Source organism: Equus quagga, chromosome 13 (genome assembly GCF_021613505.1).
Source record: "Equus quagga isolate Etosha38 chromosome 13, UCLA_HA_Equagga_1.0, whole genome shotgun sequence".
Classification (NCBI taxonomy): domain Eukaryota; kingdom Metazoa; phylum Chordata; class Mammalia; order Perissodactyla; family Equidae; genus Equus; species Equus quagga.
Genome location: NC_060279.1, coordinates 52,342,487 through 52,362,770, shown reverse-complemented (window position 1 = coordinate 52,362,770; position 20,284 = coordinate 52,342,487). Strand labels below are relative to the sequence as shown.

The 20,284-nt window shown below is 47.3% G+C and overlaps 1 protein-coding gene across 1 annotated transcript in view; it reads left to right on the top strand.

Moving 5' to 3' along the window:
* The first annotated feature begins 2,426 nt into the window (after positions 1-2,426).
* Positions 2,427-20,284, top strand: part of CES5A (carboxylesterase 5A) — a 32,076-nt gene continuing 14,218 nt past the window's right edge. Inside the window, exons 1-9 of the mRNA XM_046683194.1 lie at positions 2,427-2,499; positions 3,596-3,800; positions 5,816-5,954; positions 7,398-7,531; positions 10,651-10,804; positions 12,286-12,390; positions 14,225-14,329; positions 15,666-15,806; positions 18,486-18,554. Of these exons, the coding sequence (XP_046539150.1) occupies positions 2,427-2,499; positions 3,596-3,800; positions 5,816-5,954; positions 7,398-7,531; positions 10,651-10,804; positions 12,286-12,390; positions 14,225-14,329; positions 15,666-15,806; positions 18,486-18,554 (1,125 nt within the window). The remainder of the gene's footprint in view (positions 2,500-3,595; positions 3,801-5,815; positions 5,955-7,397; positions 7,532-10,650; positions 10,805-12,285; positions 12,391-14,224; positions 14,330-15,665; positions 15,807-18,485; positions 18,555-20,284) is intronic.

The following is a 20,284-nucleotide window of genomic DNA, read 5'->3' as shown; positions in this document are numbered from 1 at the left end:
TTCTCCACAATGGTTGCCAGGGTAAGAGGAATGATTTTGTGGTATAGAAATGCACACTGGTTTACTCTTTTCAAAACTCCCCATTGCGTTACATATATAAATATTTCTTTGATAATGAATACCTTTTTAAAAGGTCAATTTAAAGAAAAATATTAAGCAAATTGATAGTCAGGTCAGTAGTGGGAATGGTATAAATTGTGAAGCTAGAGGGTCAATGGCTGAGTTTAGGGAAACACCGGGATACATAGAAGAAGCTGAGATGGACACATAAGTGGGAAAGACCTTCTCAAGGAGGAAGGCAGTCATGGACACAACTAATGTGGAACCAGGAGGGGCTGGAAGAGTAAAGCACTGAGAAGTTCGAGAGAATCTAGGAAAGCTTCTTGGAAGAGGTGGCCGTTGACTGGGCTTTAAAGTGTAAGAAGGTGGAGAAGAAAGTCATCCAGAATGTGACTGTGTGTAGGGGGGAAAGATGCGACAATAAGACAGCACTTGTGGAGGCACTTTAAAAACTGTTGCATGAGTAGTGGTACAGAGAATTATTTCTGTATTTCATGGAGGGATTTGTTCAAGGCCATCCTTGATTCTGAGGAAGAATCAAGCTAGAACCCAGGTCTCTGTAAAGCATCTCAAGGCCACAGCAAGAGCATACAGCTGCCTAGGGGCCATAAGAGGAAGGGCCCACTTGGAAAGGCAGGAAAACAAGTTGCCTTCTCCTTGACAGCTTTTTAAAGAACGGTGTTTGGTGGGTCTGAGCAAGCAGGGCTTAGAGTCCAGCCTCGCAAACACCATTGACCACCTACTATATGACCCGGACATGAGCTAAATGCTTTGTCTTTAAACAGCTAAGGCTGTAAGTCTTTAAACCTACCAACAACAAACATGTCTGTAAACTGGAGTTAAGATGTTTGTCAGCCTAATGTTCTAAATGAGTAAACCCTGCAGAGAAGCTGGAAACATTTTAGAAATTCTCACCCCATCCCCGACTCACCTCCCAGGATTTATGGTTGCCTCATGTCCCCCCCATCCAGACGTCTGATAGAGGCAGTCCCTTTCTTCCTTAGCCACAGTCCACAGTTCTCAACCATCGTCATACAGAGAGACTGCTGTCCACAGTTGGTCACTGGGTTTCAGGGACAATCTGAGAGATTTTCAAGCCTTATTGGACCATATGTGATTTTTGCTGAATTAAGAATCAAACCCCCAAATAAGACTCCACTGAAGTCCTCTTTCTATAATTCCTGATGCTGTCAGTGGCGTATGAGAAATGGAGCTGGAGAGAAAAATAGTATTGACTGGGGGACTTCAAAGCTGCAAAGGTTTAAGGAGCACTGGCTCTGAGCAAAGTACATCAGGCATGCCTTTGCTCTGACCTTGAGGAAGGCCTTCCCTGCTTGTTGTGCAGAGTTCTGTATCCAGTAGGCACCTAATACCTGCTTGTGTTTCCCCTATTTCTCAGGAAGTGAGTACTCTGGGAAACCTCCTGTGCATTAGGTTGCTGCTTCCCAAAACCACTTTTGATGTTGTTAAGTTCCTGCCTTCACGTCCCCAGGGCGTGAGGCAGAAGGATGCATTTTCAAGTGCCCCAGATAATTCTTGCTCCACCAGCCCAGTCTCAAGTGTTAGGGAAGCCCCATCCTGGGCCCTTTACCCTAAGTGAGGTGCTGCTTCTGGGTCCTGAGCCAGATCATCTGTGACCCACCAGCACTGCAATGAGAACCCAGAATGCTGAAAATAGGCTCTGACAAAATCACGTATAGTAACTTCACGCTTGTCTCCTCATTTCTACACTGGAGGGCCTGGGTCTAGATCAGAATTGTAGAGGCTTCACCCATGACACAGCTCAAGCCAGCAGAAATGCTGCATTGGGGTCACGCCGTGATTTTTAAAAATTCAAGCCACGTCTAAAACTCGAGAGAGAGTGCAGACTTCTGGTTTGGTGTACCTACGTTGTCACAAGCCAAATGTTTACTGGAGTTGAAAAGTAATTGGCCCTTTTTACAGAGCATGTGCTATCTAGTTTTCCTCAGTCCCCATCACTCCCTATTGTTGCTCCTGATTAGCTTCATTCACAGTTATTTGCTGCCTCTCCACCCCTGCATGCATCTGAATTGAGGTCTCTGACATACCTGATCCCAAACGTTCTTTTTACTTCTACCATCCTATGAGCCCAAAGCCTAACAAATTATCCTTCTCCAGCTCAAGAGTTAATCATCAGCTTCTTCTTATGTAAATCAGAACAGGAAAGTCTTGCTTGGTCAAGTCCTCTGAAAATCGTGGTTTGATGCTATTCTTCACCAACCCTGTCTCCTGTGTCTGCCTGCTCAACATTTGTCTACTAACAGGAAGCCCTTTCTTGTCCCTGACCGAAGCTGCCCGAGGTCAGCAGTGTCCAGGAGACCAGGGAGTTCAGGCGGGCCACCCAGATGAGTGGGGAGCGGGTGTACCCAGGCAAGACCCTGATCTGGATTGTTGGGGTCCTTGCAGCTGCCACCGAGGGTGAGACTCCCAGTGGGAGAGGAGGGCTTTCAGAAGGTGGGGTGGGGGCACTTTCCTACCTTGGAGGATTTTCCACTCATAGGAATGAACTTATTTCTCAGAAGTCCCTAAGGGCCCATGGAGGGCTGTGCAGTAGCCTCAGGGCACCTCACCGTTGTCTTGGTGTTGCTGACATCCCCAGGGACAGAGTCTCCTTCTCAGGCACAGGTAGAGCACGGAGGACCCTGGTCTTACCCTTGACTTGTCTGCACCCTGTGGGGGGCTTGGAGAGCCCTCGGTCTTGGGCACTGGGGAGGGGCCTGGGGTGGAGCCCATGTTTCTGTAGTGCTGTCTGCATCCTCACTATTGAAATGGCATCAGAACAGGCAGTGCTAAGACACCTGGGTCCTGCTAAGTAAATCGCTGGGTAATTAACTTCTCAGGGCTCCATATTCTCTATGGAAACCGAGGAGCTTGCCCTCTCAGTCTCAGAAGTGTCATCCGCAGACACCTGGAGGCGGGTGAGCTGACTTCAGGAGACATCTGCAGGAGAATTTTTTATTTTCATTGCCGTCTATTGATTTCCATGTGTATTCAAAAGCATATACCTAACTCATGAAAACCACAATTCCATAGATGTTATTGCTTAGGACTCCTCTAGGTAAAATTTTAAAAGTTTATTTCAATGTAATTTTAAGAAAAATAAAAATCCAGTAGTCATATAGATGATGTACATACACGCCAGCAATGGTGATAGTAAATATGAAAATGACTGAAAGTCTGGGCCCAAAGTGGGAAACTCTGGGCCAGATGATTTTGTACATCTGCAGAGCCTGGCGTATATCAGTCCCACAGTAAGGGAAAGCTTCTGTGCAGACACAGCTTCCAAATTAGTTGGGGAAAATTTTGTGGCTTGGTGCTGTGCTCCTGGGAGAAACTAGGTCGGTGTTCTGATGCAGGTGACTTCTAAGGCAATCTTGAAGGAAGCAGTGGACATGGGTTCATTGAGAAGGACCCCAGATACTTCCTGTTGCACAGCCTCTGGGCTGAGATCCGAGTTCGGCTTATTCCAGCCTCTTCCCAGCCAGCTCCTGATTCCTCCCTTGTGTTCTCTCAGGGCCAGCTGCAGATGCACCAGTGAGGAGCACCAGGCTCGGATGGATCCGAGGGAAGCAAGCCACTGTGCTTGGAAGTGCCATGCCTGTGAATGTGTTCCTCGGGGTCCCCTATGCTGCACCCCCTTTAGGACCCCTGAGATTTGCGAAACCGAAGCCTGTGTTACCCTGGAATGACTTCCGAGATGCCACATCCTATCCTAAATTGTAAGACCGGGCTGGGTCCCATGGGTAGCCTGCGACCTAGGAGTGGGCACAGAGAATTGAGGGGGAATAAAGGTCACACAGCCCAATGGGAACGGAGAGGGCATGCGATGGGAGAAGGAGGGCTGGCTGCCGCAGTGGAAGGGTGCTTCAGTCACCGCGTGGCTCCCCAGCTGGCTGGCCGGCGGAGTCTCTGCAGGCATTGTTCCAAGCATGCAGCTTCTCTGGGCTCAGCTCCCTGCTTCTAGGTCAGAGTCTCCAGAGCTGGACCCAGGAGACTGGGTGGTCTGAAAACCCTCTAGGGATTCCGAGGACCAGTCAGGTTTGGGAACCTCTGTGATGGACTTAATGAGTCTTTTGGTTGGAAGGCACTGTCGAGGTGTTTCCGTGTGACCCCTTTCCCAGGCTTAGTCTCCAAGGTCAGGCAGGTGAGGGCTCTAGAGCGAAGAACTGCACTAGATGGATTTTAGCTCTAGCGGTCAACACTGCGCCTAGTGCAGGGCCTGGCTCATAGTGAGAAATCCATAAACACCTGTGGAATGAATCCATGAGCGTGTCTCTGTGACACAGGAGGACTGGGAGGTAAGGAGCTCCCTGTCACTGCAAATCTTCAAGCTTCGGTGGGCAGCCAGTTCCCAGGTGACTTGTGGAGGGTCCTCGTGCACTGGGTGGGAGGTGAGACGTGGAAACCCTCAAGAATCTTCTGATTGTTCAGAATATGTGAAGCCCTCGGGTTGGTCACATCAGTTCCTGGCATTGGAGTCCCAGGCAGAGAGAGTACCCTGGTGCCAGGAATCTCCCTAAACCATAGAAGACCCCACATGGCCCAGGGACTGAGGACAGTAGGCTGAAACTCATCTATTCACTCATTCCTTCATTCATCCATTCAACTAATACCTGCTGAGAACGTGTAGGTGGAGAGTGGTGGTGTGGACATAATAATGACAATTAAAATATAGAATGACAAAACAATCATTAGGCGGTCAGAGCAGGGTGCCGAGGAAGAAGCCCTTAGCTCTGCCTGGAGGGGAGCTCGGGATGGCTTTGTGGAAAGCATGAGCTCTTGATTTCTGATAAACAACATACAAAGGGGCAAAAAGGTACAAACACCTGTCAGAGTGGATTTGCAGTGATGGTTTTCTGCTGCCCAATCTGTACATTATTCTATTTAAAAAATGAACTAACGTTAATTGAGCGCTTAGTAGAGATATTCACATATATAATCTCACTTAATGTGTGTCAGGCTCTGTGCTAGGGGCTATGAGGTACCGAGGTGACTAATACAGAGTCCTAGGCTTTAAGCTGCTTGTAGTTGAGTTGCGGAAGATGATAATGCTCGTACACAAGCCTAGAAGTTCTAGGAAAGAACACAAAATATGTGGGTGTTTCCAAAGAAGAGCCATGGTCTAACCAGAGAAATCTCCGAAGGCTTCTTAGAGGAGGTGGCACTTGGACCGAATCTGAAAGAAAGGGAAGGATATGAGCAAGCAGATGTGGGAAGAGAGCGGTCTGGGCAGAGGGACCACTTGAACAAAGGCCTGAATGCACGAGTCCCCTGCCCGCCTACCTCAGCTGGTTCCTGGTGGAGAGGCCTGGAAATGTTCTTTTGTTCCTCTGGGGGCAGAAGAGGGAGATGCCAGAGCAAAGCCCTTTAGACGTGACCAGCATCTTGCCCTCTACAGTTTGAGGAATCATGAGCCAGCTCGAGTCTGCGTGTGTGTGTCTGGATGGTGGTGGTGGATGTAGGCATGGGTGGATGCTGGAGCTAATGGTACAATTGTTCTGCACAATGTGCTTTCCTACCTGGGAACTTGATAAAACAGAGTTAGAGTTTGTTGGTCGGTTTGTGCCACCACGGGGTGGAGTGGGGTATCCTTAGACTTTGTGCCAGTAGCTCCCGTGTGCCTCTTCTGCTCAGGCACTGGAGACCGCCAGGCCCCCCTCCCATCGCAAGAACTGGCCCCTCCTGAGCAGCTCTGCTGACAGCAACTCCCGGGCTTCTCCTACCCTCTCCTAAGGTGCCTCCAGAACACAGAGTGGCTGCTCTTGGATCAACACATTCTCAGGGTGCATTACCCCAAATTCCACGTGTCGGAAGACTGCCTGTACCTCAACATCTACGCGCCGGCCCACGCGGACACGGGCTCCAAGCTCCCTGTAAGGCCCCCTACCGTGCTTGGGGCTCCAGCTAGCAGGTTCTCGGTCTGGGATCCGGGCCGAGCGGCTGGGTGTCTCCAATGGGATGGAGCCCTGTTGGGTAAAAGGGAAATGGAATCACTTGACATGCCAATAACTTTCTTAAAGAGCCGTTCTGATGACAGATTCACTTCCTCTTCTTTTCTGATTGCTTCTTTATCAGCAGTGACTTGACCTTTGATTTTTACTTTGTTTTGTTTTCCCCTCTGTTGAGGGTCTGGAAACATTTAGAGAAAACACTGCCTGGAGGACTTCGATTTTTTTTGTTTGGAAAATCATTTTTTAAAGAGGCTAATTACATTCTCCAATTTTTCTGTTTACAATGAAGACAGATAATAATGTGAAGTATTTCGTGTAAGAATGTAAAAGATCCCTGTGTAAGTGATTGGGAAAGGTACAGTCCACCATCTAGTTTTAAGCACACCCCCGTCGTCCTCTCTCTCCACGCCACTGCGATGGGAGACTCGCTCTATTGTGTTGTAACAGCAACATCTATTGAGCACAGACTGCATGCCAGGCACTGTGCACCATCTCATCTAACCCCCATAACGAACCAGAGGGTGAGGATTATTGGACCCATTCTGCAGATGACGACAATGACAGGGAGGGCATAGCGACTTGCTGCATGTTGTACACACAGTAAGTGGCAGATCCTGGTGCCAAAGCTAATGCTGCCTCCAGTTCTCCTTTCTTCTCAGTGACTTTCTTCTCTTTTCCTGCCCCAAGTGCTGTGGTCCCTAACATGACCTTTATAAAGAGAACGGAAGGGATTTATTATTAATATATAAGTAGTGATAATACCATTTGAGTAATGTTTTATATTCCCTGGCTCCAACTTTTCTAATTCATACTGTAAGATTTCCTCACTTCTCTTCCCTTTTTCTCTCTCCTCTTTTCTCTTCTGTCTGTAGGTAGGAAAAAGCCTCAGATTAAAACGGCTTAAGCTGCTTTTGCTCTCATATATGGCTTACAACAATTTCTATCTTCCTGTGCATCACAAGTTCAATGATATTTAGTTAACACTTTCTGAGCACTTGAAATGTGCCCACATTGTTCTATGAACTTTAGAAGCAGAATCTTTTTTAAACCTCATGATAACCTGATAAATGAGATACTTTCATCTTTCGCATCTTACACATGAGAAAACAAGCCTCAGAGAGGTAAGTAATCTGCCCAAGGTCACACAGCTAGTCAGGGGCAGAGCTGGGAATCAAACCCAGGTACTCAGATGCCAGAGTTCACATGCTTAGTCCTGAGACTTCTTCGAAAGACAAAACCTCTGATACTGTTTAGGAAGGAAAGTGAGACATTTATACTTCCCTAAAGAAAGAAGGTCCAAACATGCATGGGGAGGGGATGTGGGTGTCTGGTGGGCTGACTGGAGAGTTCCTTTCCCCTCCTTAGGTCATGGTGTGGTTCCCTGGGGGTGCCTTCGAGAGTGGCTCAGCCTCCCTCTTCGATGGGTCTGCCCTGGCTGCCTACGAGGACGTGCTGGTTGTGACCACCCAGTACCGGCTGGGAATGCTTGGCTTCTTCAAGTGAGTCTTCCCAAATGATCGACACCCTGGATCCCCAAGAGGCAGCTGGGCAGCAGCCACAGGGGATTCACTGCCCAGCAATCTAAGGAGGAATGACATTGAACAAATTTGGCCCAAATTTGTTACACGATTTCAACAGCAATAATAGATAAACCTCCATGTCTTAGTGGCTTAAAACAATAATAAGTCTCTTTCTCACTCAAGTGAAGTCCAATTGAATATTGCTGACTGATAGACATCCTTCCACATGATCAATCAGGGACCCGTGCTCCTTCCGTCTTGTGCTCTGCCCTCCTGTAGGGCCCCAGACCCTCTGCATTTGGCCAGCAGATGGAGAAAGAGCATGGAGGATCATGTGAGGGAGGTCTTTCTGCGTCGGCCTGGAAGTGGCCCTCATCACTTCTGTTCGCATACTGTTGGCAGAACTCAGTTACATGGCCACACCCAACTGCAAGGCAGATGGGAAATGCAGCTCAGCTGTGTGCCCAGGAAGATGAGGAAACCGTGTGTGAGACTACTAACCGTGCGTTAGCAGTCTCTGTCATGGGTCCCCACCTCAAGGCTCCTCAAAGACTCACCTGAGAATGGTCACTCCATTGCATTGGCTCCCCTCCCTCCAATAATATCTGACGTGTATCGAGTACTCACTGTGAGCCAGGTACAGTTCTGTGCACTGGCCATGCATTGTTTCAACTCACCTTCAGAATAATCCTATGAGAAACATACTGTTGTTATTTCCATTTGTCAGTAGAAAAATGGAGGCACAGAAAGGTAAAGAATTTCCCAGAGGTCACAGGACAGAGCTGGGGCTCTTGGCCACTTTTATTATCCTACTTAGGACACAACAGAACCTAAGCCCTGTCTAACGTGCAGTATGAGCCAAGAGGAGTAGTGAGGGGTCACTGTCAGACACTGTGGGGAAGGGAGCAGTGAATCCGGCATAAATTCTATCCTCAAGAGGCTTTCTGGAAGTGTGGTGAGGGAGATAACACAGAGACACAAGCACCCTTGCTGCCAGGGGGGACATGATTAACGCTCTGAGAGTGCGAGTCAGTGAGGCTGTAGAAACAGAGGAGGGAGCTAGAAGGAATTAGGGAGGCTTCATTCAAATTGCACCTTAAAGATGAGGTTGGGTATGGGAAGGAGGGTTGGGAGAGAGCACGCTCAGCAGACGGGCTGCCTGAGCAAAGGCTAGGAAACAGGCAGGGAATGCAGCAGCATGTGGGCCTAGAGCAATATTTGCAAACTGTGCTCTGGGCTTGTAGCTCTGGGAGGTGGCTCTGGGGCTGCAGTGGAGACAAAGAGGGCTGAGAGGGGTGCCCTGACCAGAGCAATTACATTCTTAGCTGCTCTGTATGTTGGGATTCTGCATGAGATTCCTTTAGCGGAAAGGTTTCCAAAGATTGTTTATAGTATCTGGGTTCTAGTAGGCAGGTAGATGAGGATCAGCAGGAGATGGAGGTGGAAAGGCAAGGATGGGCATGATTGGGAAAGGCCTTGAATGCTGGGCTGTGCACGGAGGCTGGGCTTTCTCCAATAAAGAGTGAGGGACCCAGGAGTGCCCTAGAGAGCAGGATAGCAAGAAGGTCATTCCAGAGCAGAGTGCAGGCTGGGCTAGGAGTGCCCGGGTTGCTGATGGAGAGGCTACTGCATAGTATTGATAGAGGCCATGGAGTGAGGCAGGGTGGCTGAATAATTAGAGTGATGGCTAACACGTACATACATGGGCTTGCACTGTCACTCTTAAAGACAACTGTGCCAAGCAGGCACCATTATTAGCCCCATTTTAGACATGGAAACATTGAAGCAAAGCAGGTTAAGTGAATGGCCCAAGGTCATCCAGATCATAAGTGACCAGTTTATGAATCAGGATAAATAGAAATGGCACAATGGGGACTTATGTGGGAGCCACAATGGATTGGAGGTAAAATTGACAGGGCTTGGCTCCTGCAGATGTGGGGGTCATGGGAAAGAGAAGGCAGAGTTAGAACCAGCCCAGGGGTCATGGATAGACAAAGGGACCCAAGGGGAGGAGCAGTGGGAAGGCTGGAGAATGGAGGGGCATAGAATAGATCCCGAGATTACTCACATATGTGGTGTGTACCACGTGGATGTTTTGGTCTAGGCATTTCTTTGATTCTATCGTATTTTCCCTTGTTTCCCCATTAATTGCTCACCCATCCTGGGAAACATGCTATTCTGTAGGGGCACAGGGGCATGGGTAGGAGCGTGGACTCTGGGGCCAGACACATTGGGTTTGAATCCCAAATCTGCAACTTTCTAGACCCCGGGCAAGGGATTCACCTCTCTGTGCCTCGATGTCCTGTCTGTAAGAAGGAGATTGTGTGTATCTGTCAGTAACCTTAGGGCATGCTCGCAGATTTCATTGACGTGGGTGGCGTGAACTGCAGCCCTGGAGACATGCAGCCCCTGCCCAGACCACTTCCAAGCAGAGAGGGGGCATGGAGTAGAATAAACTTCCTAGTCTCTGGATATCTCGCCCTGAAGCCCCTGGCGTTGCCTCCTGCTGACCGCACACTGCTGGAGGCATGGGTGATGTAGTTCGTGGAGCCCAGCCATTTGGAAGCAGGGCAGAGAAGGGTGGAGAAAAGGGCACCAGAGAGGCAAAGGAAAAAACCTAGCACCATCGACCTCTCAGGTTGGGGCAGATTATAGGAGCATCAGCTGTAAAGCCCTTAGGACAGTGTCATGCACATTGCTGCCACGCTGCAGTTATTATCATTGTTATTCATTTAGTCATTCATTGGAAACTCTCTACCCAGGGAGGTCTTACTCCCTGGTGCAGACCAACTCTCAGGAGAAAGACTTTTCTGGAATCTACGGATTCAGGGGAGCCTAAGAATACCCTGAAAATGCACAGACAAGATTGTGTGTGCATTTTTTCTGGGGTGTGCAGCTTTCATCAGATTCTCAAAGAAACCGAAATCCCAGCAGAGGGTGAGAACTAAGCCCAGTTTTCCCAGCTTCCCAGGCCTCCACTCTCAGCCCCTCCCCAGTGGGAGTGGGAATGCCCTGACACCAGCCTGCAGCCTCCACCACCAACTCCCTGGGCCGCAGGAAGCACGTGGTCAACTGAGCATTCTCACTCTGCCTCCCAGCACAGGGAACCAGCACGCTCTGGGGAACTGGGCCTTCATGGACCAGATGGCCGCGCTGCACTGGGTCCAGGAGAATATCGAATTCTTTGGTGGGGACCCAGGCTCTGTGACCATCTTTGGGGAGTCAGCAGGAGCCATAAGCGTCTCCAGCCTTGTGAGTTCTCTTTGGGACTTGAAGGAACCTTGGTGGGGGAGGTTAAAAAATGAGGATGATGATCACTCGCGGTTGGTTGGTGCTTCATGTTGAACAAATACTTTTATACACATTGTCTCCCTTGACCTTCACAAGTGCCTCACGAGTTAGGGGCCCAGGCTCATTTCGAGGACAAGAGCTGTCATCCGGAGAGTTGAAATGAATTGCCCAAGGTCACACAGTGAGTGATAATTTGAGGAAAAATCCCTTATTTTTGTGGAATTGAAAGCCTGGTATCCAATTACCAGGACTAGTAGTTACTTGTTTAATAGAAAAGCTCAGCTAAAGCATAAAATAACAAAGGATGCATATAAACTTCTTATTTTAACCCAAACATAAAATGTACATTTCTCCTCCGTTGGTTTGATACAGTGCCTTATCTTTCCAGAGTCGATCTGCTGACTTGAGGGCCAACGTGGGCTTTCTTGCATAAACCACTGCAGAGTTCACTGCCCTCAAATTGTAGTTGCAGTGTGTTTACAGCGAGCGCAAACTTAAAGATGCCTGCAGAGTGGTCTGTGAATACAGTGCACTGAGGGAGCTTTGTCCCTCCACATATTTCATTCTTTTCTTGTTCACATCTAATTTGACAGCAGTATTTTTTAGCTACCTGACTTTATCAAGGTTTTTTTCCCCCCAAAACACAATTTTGTTTTCTTTTTACATGCACACTTCATTGGTTCCCATCATATTTCATTGATTATGTAATTATAATAGCAAATGTAACTGACAAAATAGGTTTGGAAGGAAACACACTGGCCTGTTGGCAAGAACTTGGTGGGAATAGAAATGGGCAGAGGTGCCAGAAAATGGCCCACTGGCTCTGAATGGTCAGTATTTCCTGGGCGTCATTTAGTATGTTAATCACAGAAGTCAGTTACACGGAGATGGGTTCATAGAGCTTCTGCTGTACAACCCTTGACAATGTACAAGGTATTTCTATATCTTCAAAATAACCTTCTAAGGTGGATTGTATTAACTCGACTTCACATACATGATAACAGCCACCATTTCATGAGCACTCACTATTTGAGCGGCACTATGCAAAGCCTTCTATATTCATTACTTCTCTCACGCCTCACAACAATTTTGTGACATGGGCATAATTTTTACTCCACTTTTATAAGGGACTAAGTTGATGCTTAGAAGTATTAAGCAGCTTGGCTGATGTTGCCCAGCTGGGGAGTGAAGGAGCTAGCACTCACATGCCAGAATGTTTGACCTCAAAGTTCATGAGGAACCTGGGGCTTGTATAGGTTAAATATCTTGCCCAAACCTTCACAGCTAGTCCTTGCACCCCCAAACCAGGACTTTTCCCCCTCTAAGGTTAGTACTCTTAAGAAGACTTCCTGGGAAGGTGTCTTTCAAGAAGGGATGGGTGGTGTGTGATGTGTGGGCAGCCCCCTGGATAACTTCTTTGGTCTCCTATGTTCTCTCTCCAGATTCTGTCCCCCATGGCCAATGGCTTATTCCACAAAGCCATCATGGAGAGTGGGGTGGCCGTCATCCCTTACCTGAAGGCCTCTGATGATGAGAGGAATGAGGCTGTAGGTATACTGTTAACACCTCTCTAAGTTCCTCTCCTTGATCAGGAGAGAATGTGGTCAGGTGTCCACAGACCGTGTGCTTGGCTGTCCTTGCTAACCATAGCCAGGAGACCTGATGCTGGCCCAAGGTGAACCTTGTTGCTCCATGGGAGGTCTGGTTCAAAAGGAAATGGGTTGAGGTACACAATGCACTACCGCTGGTGTGCATGATTGTGTGTGTGCATGTGTGTGTTTCTATGTATGCATGAGTAAGTGTGCGAGGCAGTTCTTACATCTTATTCATTATTCTTTGCCTGTGATATATAACTCAGTTCCCTGTATCATATATTGCTCTTCTGTACCTACCATACACCACCTAGAGTGTTATGTTAAGAACTATTCTGAGGCTGTTTGCAGGTCAGTGGGAAAAAACACTGTGACTGATTAATGCTGTCTGGTATGAGACCGTGAGGGGGAGGTGAGGCATATGCCCCAGATATTTGTCATTTGTCATCTCGTCTTAGTGCTCTACCAGCTGGTGAGGACCTGGAGAGCAAATCGTCTATATCTTTCACATCCCAGGATAATGCCTGATGTATATTAGGCGGCTGTGAATGTTTGCTGAATGAATGAGTTAACAAATGAACTGATTCATTTAAAGAATGTTAATTAAGCACTGGGCTGTGGATTCATCTACTGGGTATTATTCATTTTAGTGGTATATTTTCTTAAACACCTTATAGAAAATAACAGTGTACACTGAGAGTAGAAACAGAGTTATAATACTGCAAAAATACCCTCACTACACAGGGAATATTGACTTTGGTTACATGATATATCAAGCTACTTTCAGTTTGTGTGTATATTTATTCATTCGCCACCCACACATTGAGTGCCCATCGTTTTCCTGGCTGTATGTTAAGACCTGTGGCTTATTAGTAGAGAAGGCATAAACTAACTTGAGAAGACTATACTCTAACCTGGAACCCATGGATATGTTTTGGAGGTGGTCCCTTAACTTCTACAATTGTATGCAGACTCTATATGTTTGTGCATTTTCCCAGGGAGAGGGTCTTTAGCTTTCATTGGATTCTCAGAGCATCTATGACTCCCAGAAGAGCAAAAACCACCTCATTCAAGGGACAAGTTCTACATATGTGGAAAGTCCAGTGACAGGGAAAGAAGGTGTTTAGCAAAGGGCTAGGTAGAGAAGGTGGAGATCCTTGGGGTGACAGGAGATTAGAGGAGGAAGGGGTTCATGGAGGCTGAAGGGATCTGAAAGGACATCTTTGAGTAGGTGGGATTGAGCCTTAAAGAATGAGTGGAATTGGTGTAGAGCAGAAAAAAAAATGTTCAGGGCATTCCAGGTGGGTGGGGGTGAGGTTTGAGCAGAGCTAAGCTGAGACTGAGGCTGGAGTCATGCCTCAAATGACAATGGAGGAGCTTGCAAAGCTGTTCCTCACTCTTTGGGCTCCTGGCTCCATTTAGTCCCCCAGAGTCGGGCTTCTGGGCTCTGTGGGACCTAGTGCCAGTGAAGCCAACACCACAGGACTGGTGTCTTTGTGACCAAGAATCGTGACTTCATTCCATGGCCACAGACTGACAAACCACCTCCCCCAGCTCTGGAGATTGCTAAAGATGGCAAGGAGGGTCAGGTAAGAGAGTAAGGGTGATGCAGTGCCAACTGGTCCTCAATGTGTACAGTCAATTATGGGCACATGGGGTGGGGATGTGCAGCAGGCTGGACTTCATAGATGAAAGATCCGCCTGTGGCTGGATTGAGGTCTCTTTCCAACTTTCAATTTCCTAGAGGTTTTCAGTACTGTGTTCTGACCTGGTCCTTCTCTGGAAATAGTTGCAGGTGGTTGCGGATATCTGTGGTTGCAATTCATCAGACTCCGTGGCCCTGCTTCAGTGTCTGAGGGCAAAACCCTCTGAGGAGTTGCTGATCATCAGCCAGGTGAAGAGGGAAGGGAGAGTTTGGGTGTAGGGTTGCCCTTTGAATGGAGACGTAGACAAATCCTACCACTCTTTTATTTATTTTGATTTGGGCTTGGAAAGATGGGGGTTGGGGTTTACAGTAATGGCTGTTAAGAAAAAATGTGAAATATAGAAACCTTACAGGTAATTTAAGGAACTTGAAGGGCCTGGAGTTCTGATTAAATTGGATAAGATCCAGAAAAATATGAGGTTGTCTCTATGTCACTGAAGGCCTTGCACTGGGAAGAGGGACCACACTTGTTCCCCATGCTGCCAGAAGCTAAAGTCAAGATCTAGAAGTGGAAATTCTGTTAGGGAGCCATTTTGGCTTGGTGTAACCAAGAACTTTCTAAAAACTCAGTTGTCTGAAAAAGCTCCTTTAGAAGGCATGAGATCCCCACCTCTGTAGGTATGCAAGCTGGGTCTAGATGAGGACTGACAAGTTTCAATCACTGGATGATTCATTGGATGGATGAACATTTATGTCTGTTCCAATCTCAAGAGCCTCTGTTAGTCCTTGAGAGAGTGAGGTCAACATCTGTCAGATTCCAACGTTTGTTCAGTAGTGACTTGGCATGGATTGAGGATCTGCAGTGAGCTGCACTGGAGTCTGGAAAATGGATGATAAGTCCTTGACCCAGTGTACTGTGAAAGCTCTTTTATGTGCTCCCTTCTACCACTCTCAAAATAGAAACCTAAAAAACCATGATTAGAGCCAGGTGTTGCTTCCTGAGACCCGAGAAATATCCAGTCAGATCCAAAGCACAGAGCTGAGGAAGACATCTCAGGAAGATGCTTATGCCAATCTCCATGACCCTGGCCATTGCTTCCCCTCACCACTCTGCCTGTTGCTTTTGGTCAGTGGTTCCACACTTGAGCATGCATCAGACTCACTTGGAGAGCTTGTTAAAACAAGTTTTCTGGGCTGTACCCCCAGAGTTTCATATTCAATGGGCTTGGAGTGAGGCCTGAGAATTTGCATTTCTAACAACTTCCCAAGGGAGGCTGATGCTGCTGGTCCAGGAGCCACACTATGAGGACAATTGTGTGAGGCTATTGTTTTTCTCAGTAGATACTATTATTATCCTCATCTAGCAGATGAGGAAGCAAGGCACAGAAAAGTCGAGCCCCTTTGTCCAGATAAGTGGCAGAGCTGGCCAGGTAGCACTGATATGTTGGGATAGGCCAAGAGTAGCTTATTTTTCTTTTCTTAATGCATTTTTTAGAGAGGGTTGGCTCAGCTTGGCTAGGGTTTTGGGACAGCAGATTTTGTGAACAGAAACAGCTGCCCACTTTTCTCTTCTTCCTTATTTCAGAAAACCAAGGCTTTCACTCGAGTGGTTGATGGTTTTGTCTTTCCTGAAGAGCCTGTAGACCTATTGACTAAAAAAACATTTAATCCAATCCCTTCTATCATCGGCGTCAATAACCACGAGTGTGGCTTCCTGCTGCCCATGGTAAGAATTCTGGTTGTGCCTCCTGTTGTGACCTCAGCAGAGAGGCAGCCATTTGCTTCCACAGCTTGGTATTCCCATAGATGACACCAAGCACATGAGGGCTGGAGCCCATCAGCCAAATACACTGTGGTCATATTTCCTGTGTCGGAAGGAGGGTAACTGAGGATTGGGGCAGCCACAGCAAGTGTCCGCCCTGATCCTTGTACAGGTTTATGGCAATAGAAACAACGCTATAACCAACTAAGAGAGGATGGGGTCCATTTGAGCTTTGTTCAAAACATTACATATGATTGTTTCAAATATGCATAGTTACTACTTCAAAAATGAAATTCATAAAGGTTTGGACAACTTCAGGGCCTTACACACTCATGTCCAGCCTCGGTTCTGGCATCTGACTTCCAAGGATGCTCTCTAAGTTTGTACAAGTTGCAAAATTATTGGCTCCTTGTATTCATTCAACAAGTATGAACCGGGCATTTCCTATAAGCACTACACGCTCTTAAAAACTGTGCAGTCAACAGTGAACAAGTCACAGGGTTACAGCTCTCTGCAAGCTCACATGCTGGTGGTGATAGACAAATGAGATACCAGGTTTCTGAGAGTGACAAATGCCAGGAAGAACGTATACTGCAGAGAAGCCTTCTTTAGGAAAGAGAAGGGGTGGTCGGGAAAGGCTTCTCTGAGGAGGAATCCTTTGCGTGAAGTCTTAACACAGAGAAGGAGCCATGATTTCTTGCCCCTGTGGTCTGAGAAGACCCTCCCCATTTGCAATAAATTTTTCATCTGTCCTCAGATGAGTGGAGTGCTCAAATTCATAATACTGTCAAAGCTCATTTATGTAGACCGACCTCCTCCTTTTAAGCTGGGGAAATGAGGCTATGAAATAGAAGTGATGAGAGCAGTTGGTGAAATAGAAGTGATGAGAGCAGTTGGTGGCCGTCTAGAATCAGAGCCCTGAGTTCGCTGGACTGTGAGACTTGTCTTCCATTATTAATTTGCCTACAGAGCAATGTTTTAGGGTGAGCGGCGATGGAGATTTCTCTCCTTCTGTTGTAAATGAGGAAACTGATTCACAGACTGTGACGAAAGTGAGGCCTTTCAATGTCATCTGGGTCTGTTTTAGGAAGAAGGCAGTTACTACTGATGATGACCACCACCAACATAACCACTATGACCAAACAGGCATTATCATCCCATTTTCCAGCTAAAGAAACTGAGCTTCAGACAGGCTAGCATGACTTTCCTAAGTCTCCCAGCCAGTGAGGAGACGGTATATAAATGCAGTTAGGCTCTGCCTGTAAGTGCTGGGTTCTCTGTTTACCTGCTGTGTGGCCTTAAGTGAGCTGCCTAACCTCTCTGAATGGAGTTGCCTCATCTGAGAAACAGGGCTAATTTTACTACTCGCCTCACAGGTACACATCAAATAGCCTGATGTATAGTAAGTGCTCAGTAAATGTTAGATATTGGAAGTATTCAAATGGCAGAACGGGAATTGGTGCCCAGGTCTGTGCAGCTCAAGAGCCTGCATCACTGCTGATATTCCATGGGACCTTGCAGTTACAGCCACTGCTGGCCATGGAGACCTGGGAAATCCTCCCAAACCAACCCCAGCTCCTGAGCATACAGAGAGGGTTCCTAGTAGTTAAAATATACTTGTGGATTATTTGAGTGACTCTAGGGGTTCCCTCAGATTCCAGGAGACAGATATGTTTAAATATCTACCCCAGTGATTCATTACCCCAAGATTACAGCAGAAAATATACCAGGAAAATTCATTGACAAGTGAGTAGTAATTTCTACCCCTTCATGTTTTTAAGCTGTAATGTTGGCCAGGGGAGGGTCATTCATAAATGATTACCTGTAGCTTTTACTTCCTACCAAGCAGCACCTGCCAACTGCTTCTCAGCGGTCCTGATTGTAAAGGTGTTTGGAAAGAGAACAACAGACCATTAGTTTTGAGATTTTTCTGGCTTCTCTTTGAACTTGGTGTTGAAGCCAAGTTGTGGCCTGTATTAGTTTGCTAAGGCTGCCATGACAACATGCCACAGATGGAGTGGCTTAAATCACAGAAGCTTGTTTCCTCATAGTTCTGGAAGCTGGAGGTCCAAATTCAAGGTGTCAGCAGAGTTGGTTTCTTCTGAGGCCTTGCTCCTTGGCTTGCACATGGCCGTGTTCTCCCTGAGTACTCACATGGTCTCTCCTCTGTGTGTGTATCACTGGTGTCTCTTTGTGTGTCCAAATTTCCTCCTCTTATAAGGACATCAGTCAGATTGGGGTAGGGCCCACCGTAGCATCCTCACTTTAGCTTTATCACCTCTTTAACTGTCTCCACATACAGTCACATTTTGAGGTCCTTGGGGTTAGACCTTCAACATAGGAATTTAGGAGAGGACACAACTCAGCCCATAATATAGCCTTTACGCAAGGCAGCCATTCAGGTCCCACAAGACTGTAGATGTGACAGGGAATGGCTGCCTTTCATCAAATGTGAGAAGCAGCAGCTTCATTGCTGGACCAACCCACAGAGGCTGTTCCTACATGTGGACGCCTGGGAGCTGAGAGGGTTCCTGCTCTTCCCAGTGTCCCCTCTGAATGGCAGATGCCTAGGCCCTTGGAGAGACCAGTTTCCCTTTTGGTGACCTGATGTACTCACAGAGGACACCCTGCTTCTATCCACAGAAGGAGTTTCCTGAGATCCTTGGGGACTCCAACAAGTCTCTCGCCCTGCGCTTGATACACACAATCCTGGTAAGTGACCTTGGGCGACTACGTGACCTTGGACTCTCCATTCATTTAACAAACCTCCCTGGGTCTTGCTCAGGTATAGGGGGTGGGGGCAGCGACATTCCTCATTCATTCGTTCAGTAGATCTTTGCTAAGTAGAATTCAGCAATCCCCTACCCACAATCTCAAAAACCAAAGAGTCCTGAAAATCCAAAGACTTTTTGTAACCCATGCGGCAGCTAGACTTGAACTAGGCTGATACATAGCCGTTAGTCTTTATTGTTCCCACACTTTCATTCACTTTATTTATCCCACTATTCATACGTTTCTCTGAGGACACAATAAGGTGGGGGCTGGAGTGCTGGCCTGGCCCCTCCCCACCTAGTGAGCCTGTTACATAATAGGCAGCATATATATACTGAATTGCCTGCCTACAATCTGAAAAGTTCTGAATTCTGAAACGCACCTGGGACTGGGGACTGTATTTACTACATACCAGCCAGGCACTGTGCTAGGTTCTAGCAACACCGAGCACCCTTACTAAATCATTTGTTCATTCATTCCCTGGACAAATATATCCTAGACGCTATGATGTAGAGATGGATTAATTTCCTCTCTTCCTTTCTTCTTGCCATACACGTTTATTCAGTGTGTACTCCGTGCCAGGTTTGTTTCATTCATTTACTCACTGAACAAATGTTTATTGAGAGTCCACATGCCCTACCACTTCTCCAGGGACTGGAGAGCAGTGATAAGCAGACACTCTTCCTGCACTTGAGAAACTTGTAGACTGATGGGGTGGATGGACATGACAAGACCCTTCAGTAAAGTGCTATACAAACCTGAGCAGAGGAATGTCCTAGGCCATCTTGGCTATCTGGTGATGAGAATTGAGACAAAGATTTGAGAGATATTTAAAATACAAATCAGACAGTGGAATCTCTCAGGCTTGATTGGATATGGCCATACAGAGGAGGTGGTCATTGACCTGGGTCTTAGGGAAGGGGGACATTTGAGCAGGAGGACATTTCAAGAGGAGAAGGTATCTTGAGCCAGGTTCCACGGGTGGGAAGTAGAGTGTGCAGGTGCAGGAGGACCAGAAGAGTGTGCAGTCTCTCCTAGGGCCTAGTAGCATGGCAGGAGCTGTTTTTCAAATGGTAAGTAGTTCTCTGATGCAGAAGGCATAGCCTTGTTCCAGAATTCCGGGGTTCCGCACTGTGACTGTCTTGTTGGCGCTCGCCAGAGGCTCCACACAGCATCTGTACTCACCTTGGATATCTCAAGCACTGAGCGGTCTGCTGTTCATATGGTCCATGTGAGGGGCACTTGCACCACAGCCTGGACCTGCTGCAGAGCCCTCCCTTGCTCTGATCTGATTTCAAACACTCAGCCTTTGGAGGACCCAATGAATGAGTCCAAGCAAGCGCTCCCTGATGTGGTAGATGCTTCTTCCAAATTCCAAAGAAACAAACAACAGACCATGCGCCTGTCTTAGTGTTAGGGGTATGGTGTAATAACTTGTTCAAGCACTCCGCAGAGTACCAGACCCCTAAAAATATCACCAAAGTGGCAGACTCTGAATCTTCGTGAAGTTTACCCTTCACACTCTGACATTAGTGCTTACGGCAAGTTGAGGGATTGAAGACTGGGAGGCAGCCTGGTGCCAAATCAAAGAAAGCATGGAATGTCCTGTTACAGGTCTTGACAATGGGTCTCAGGGGGAACTGACAGGACTGAATACCTTCTCTCTGACA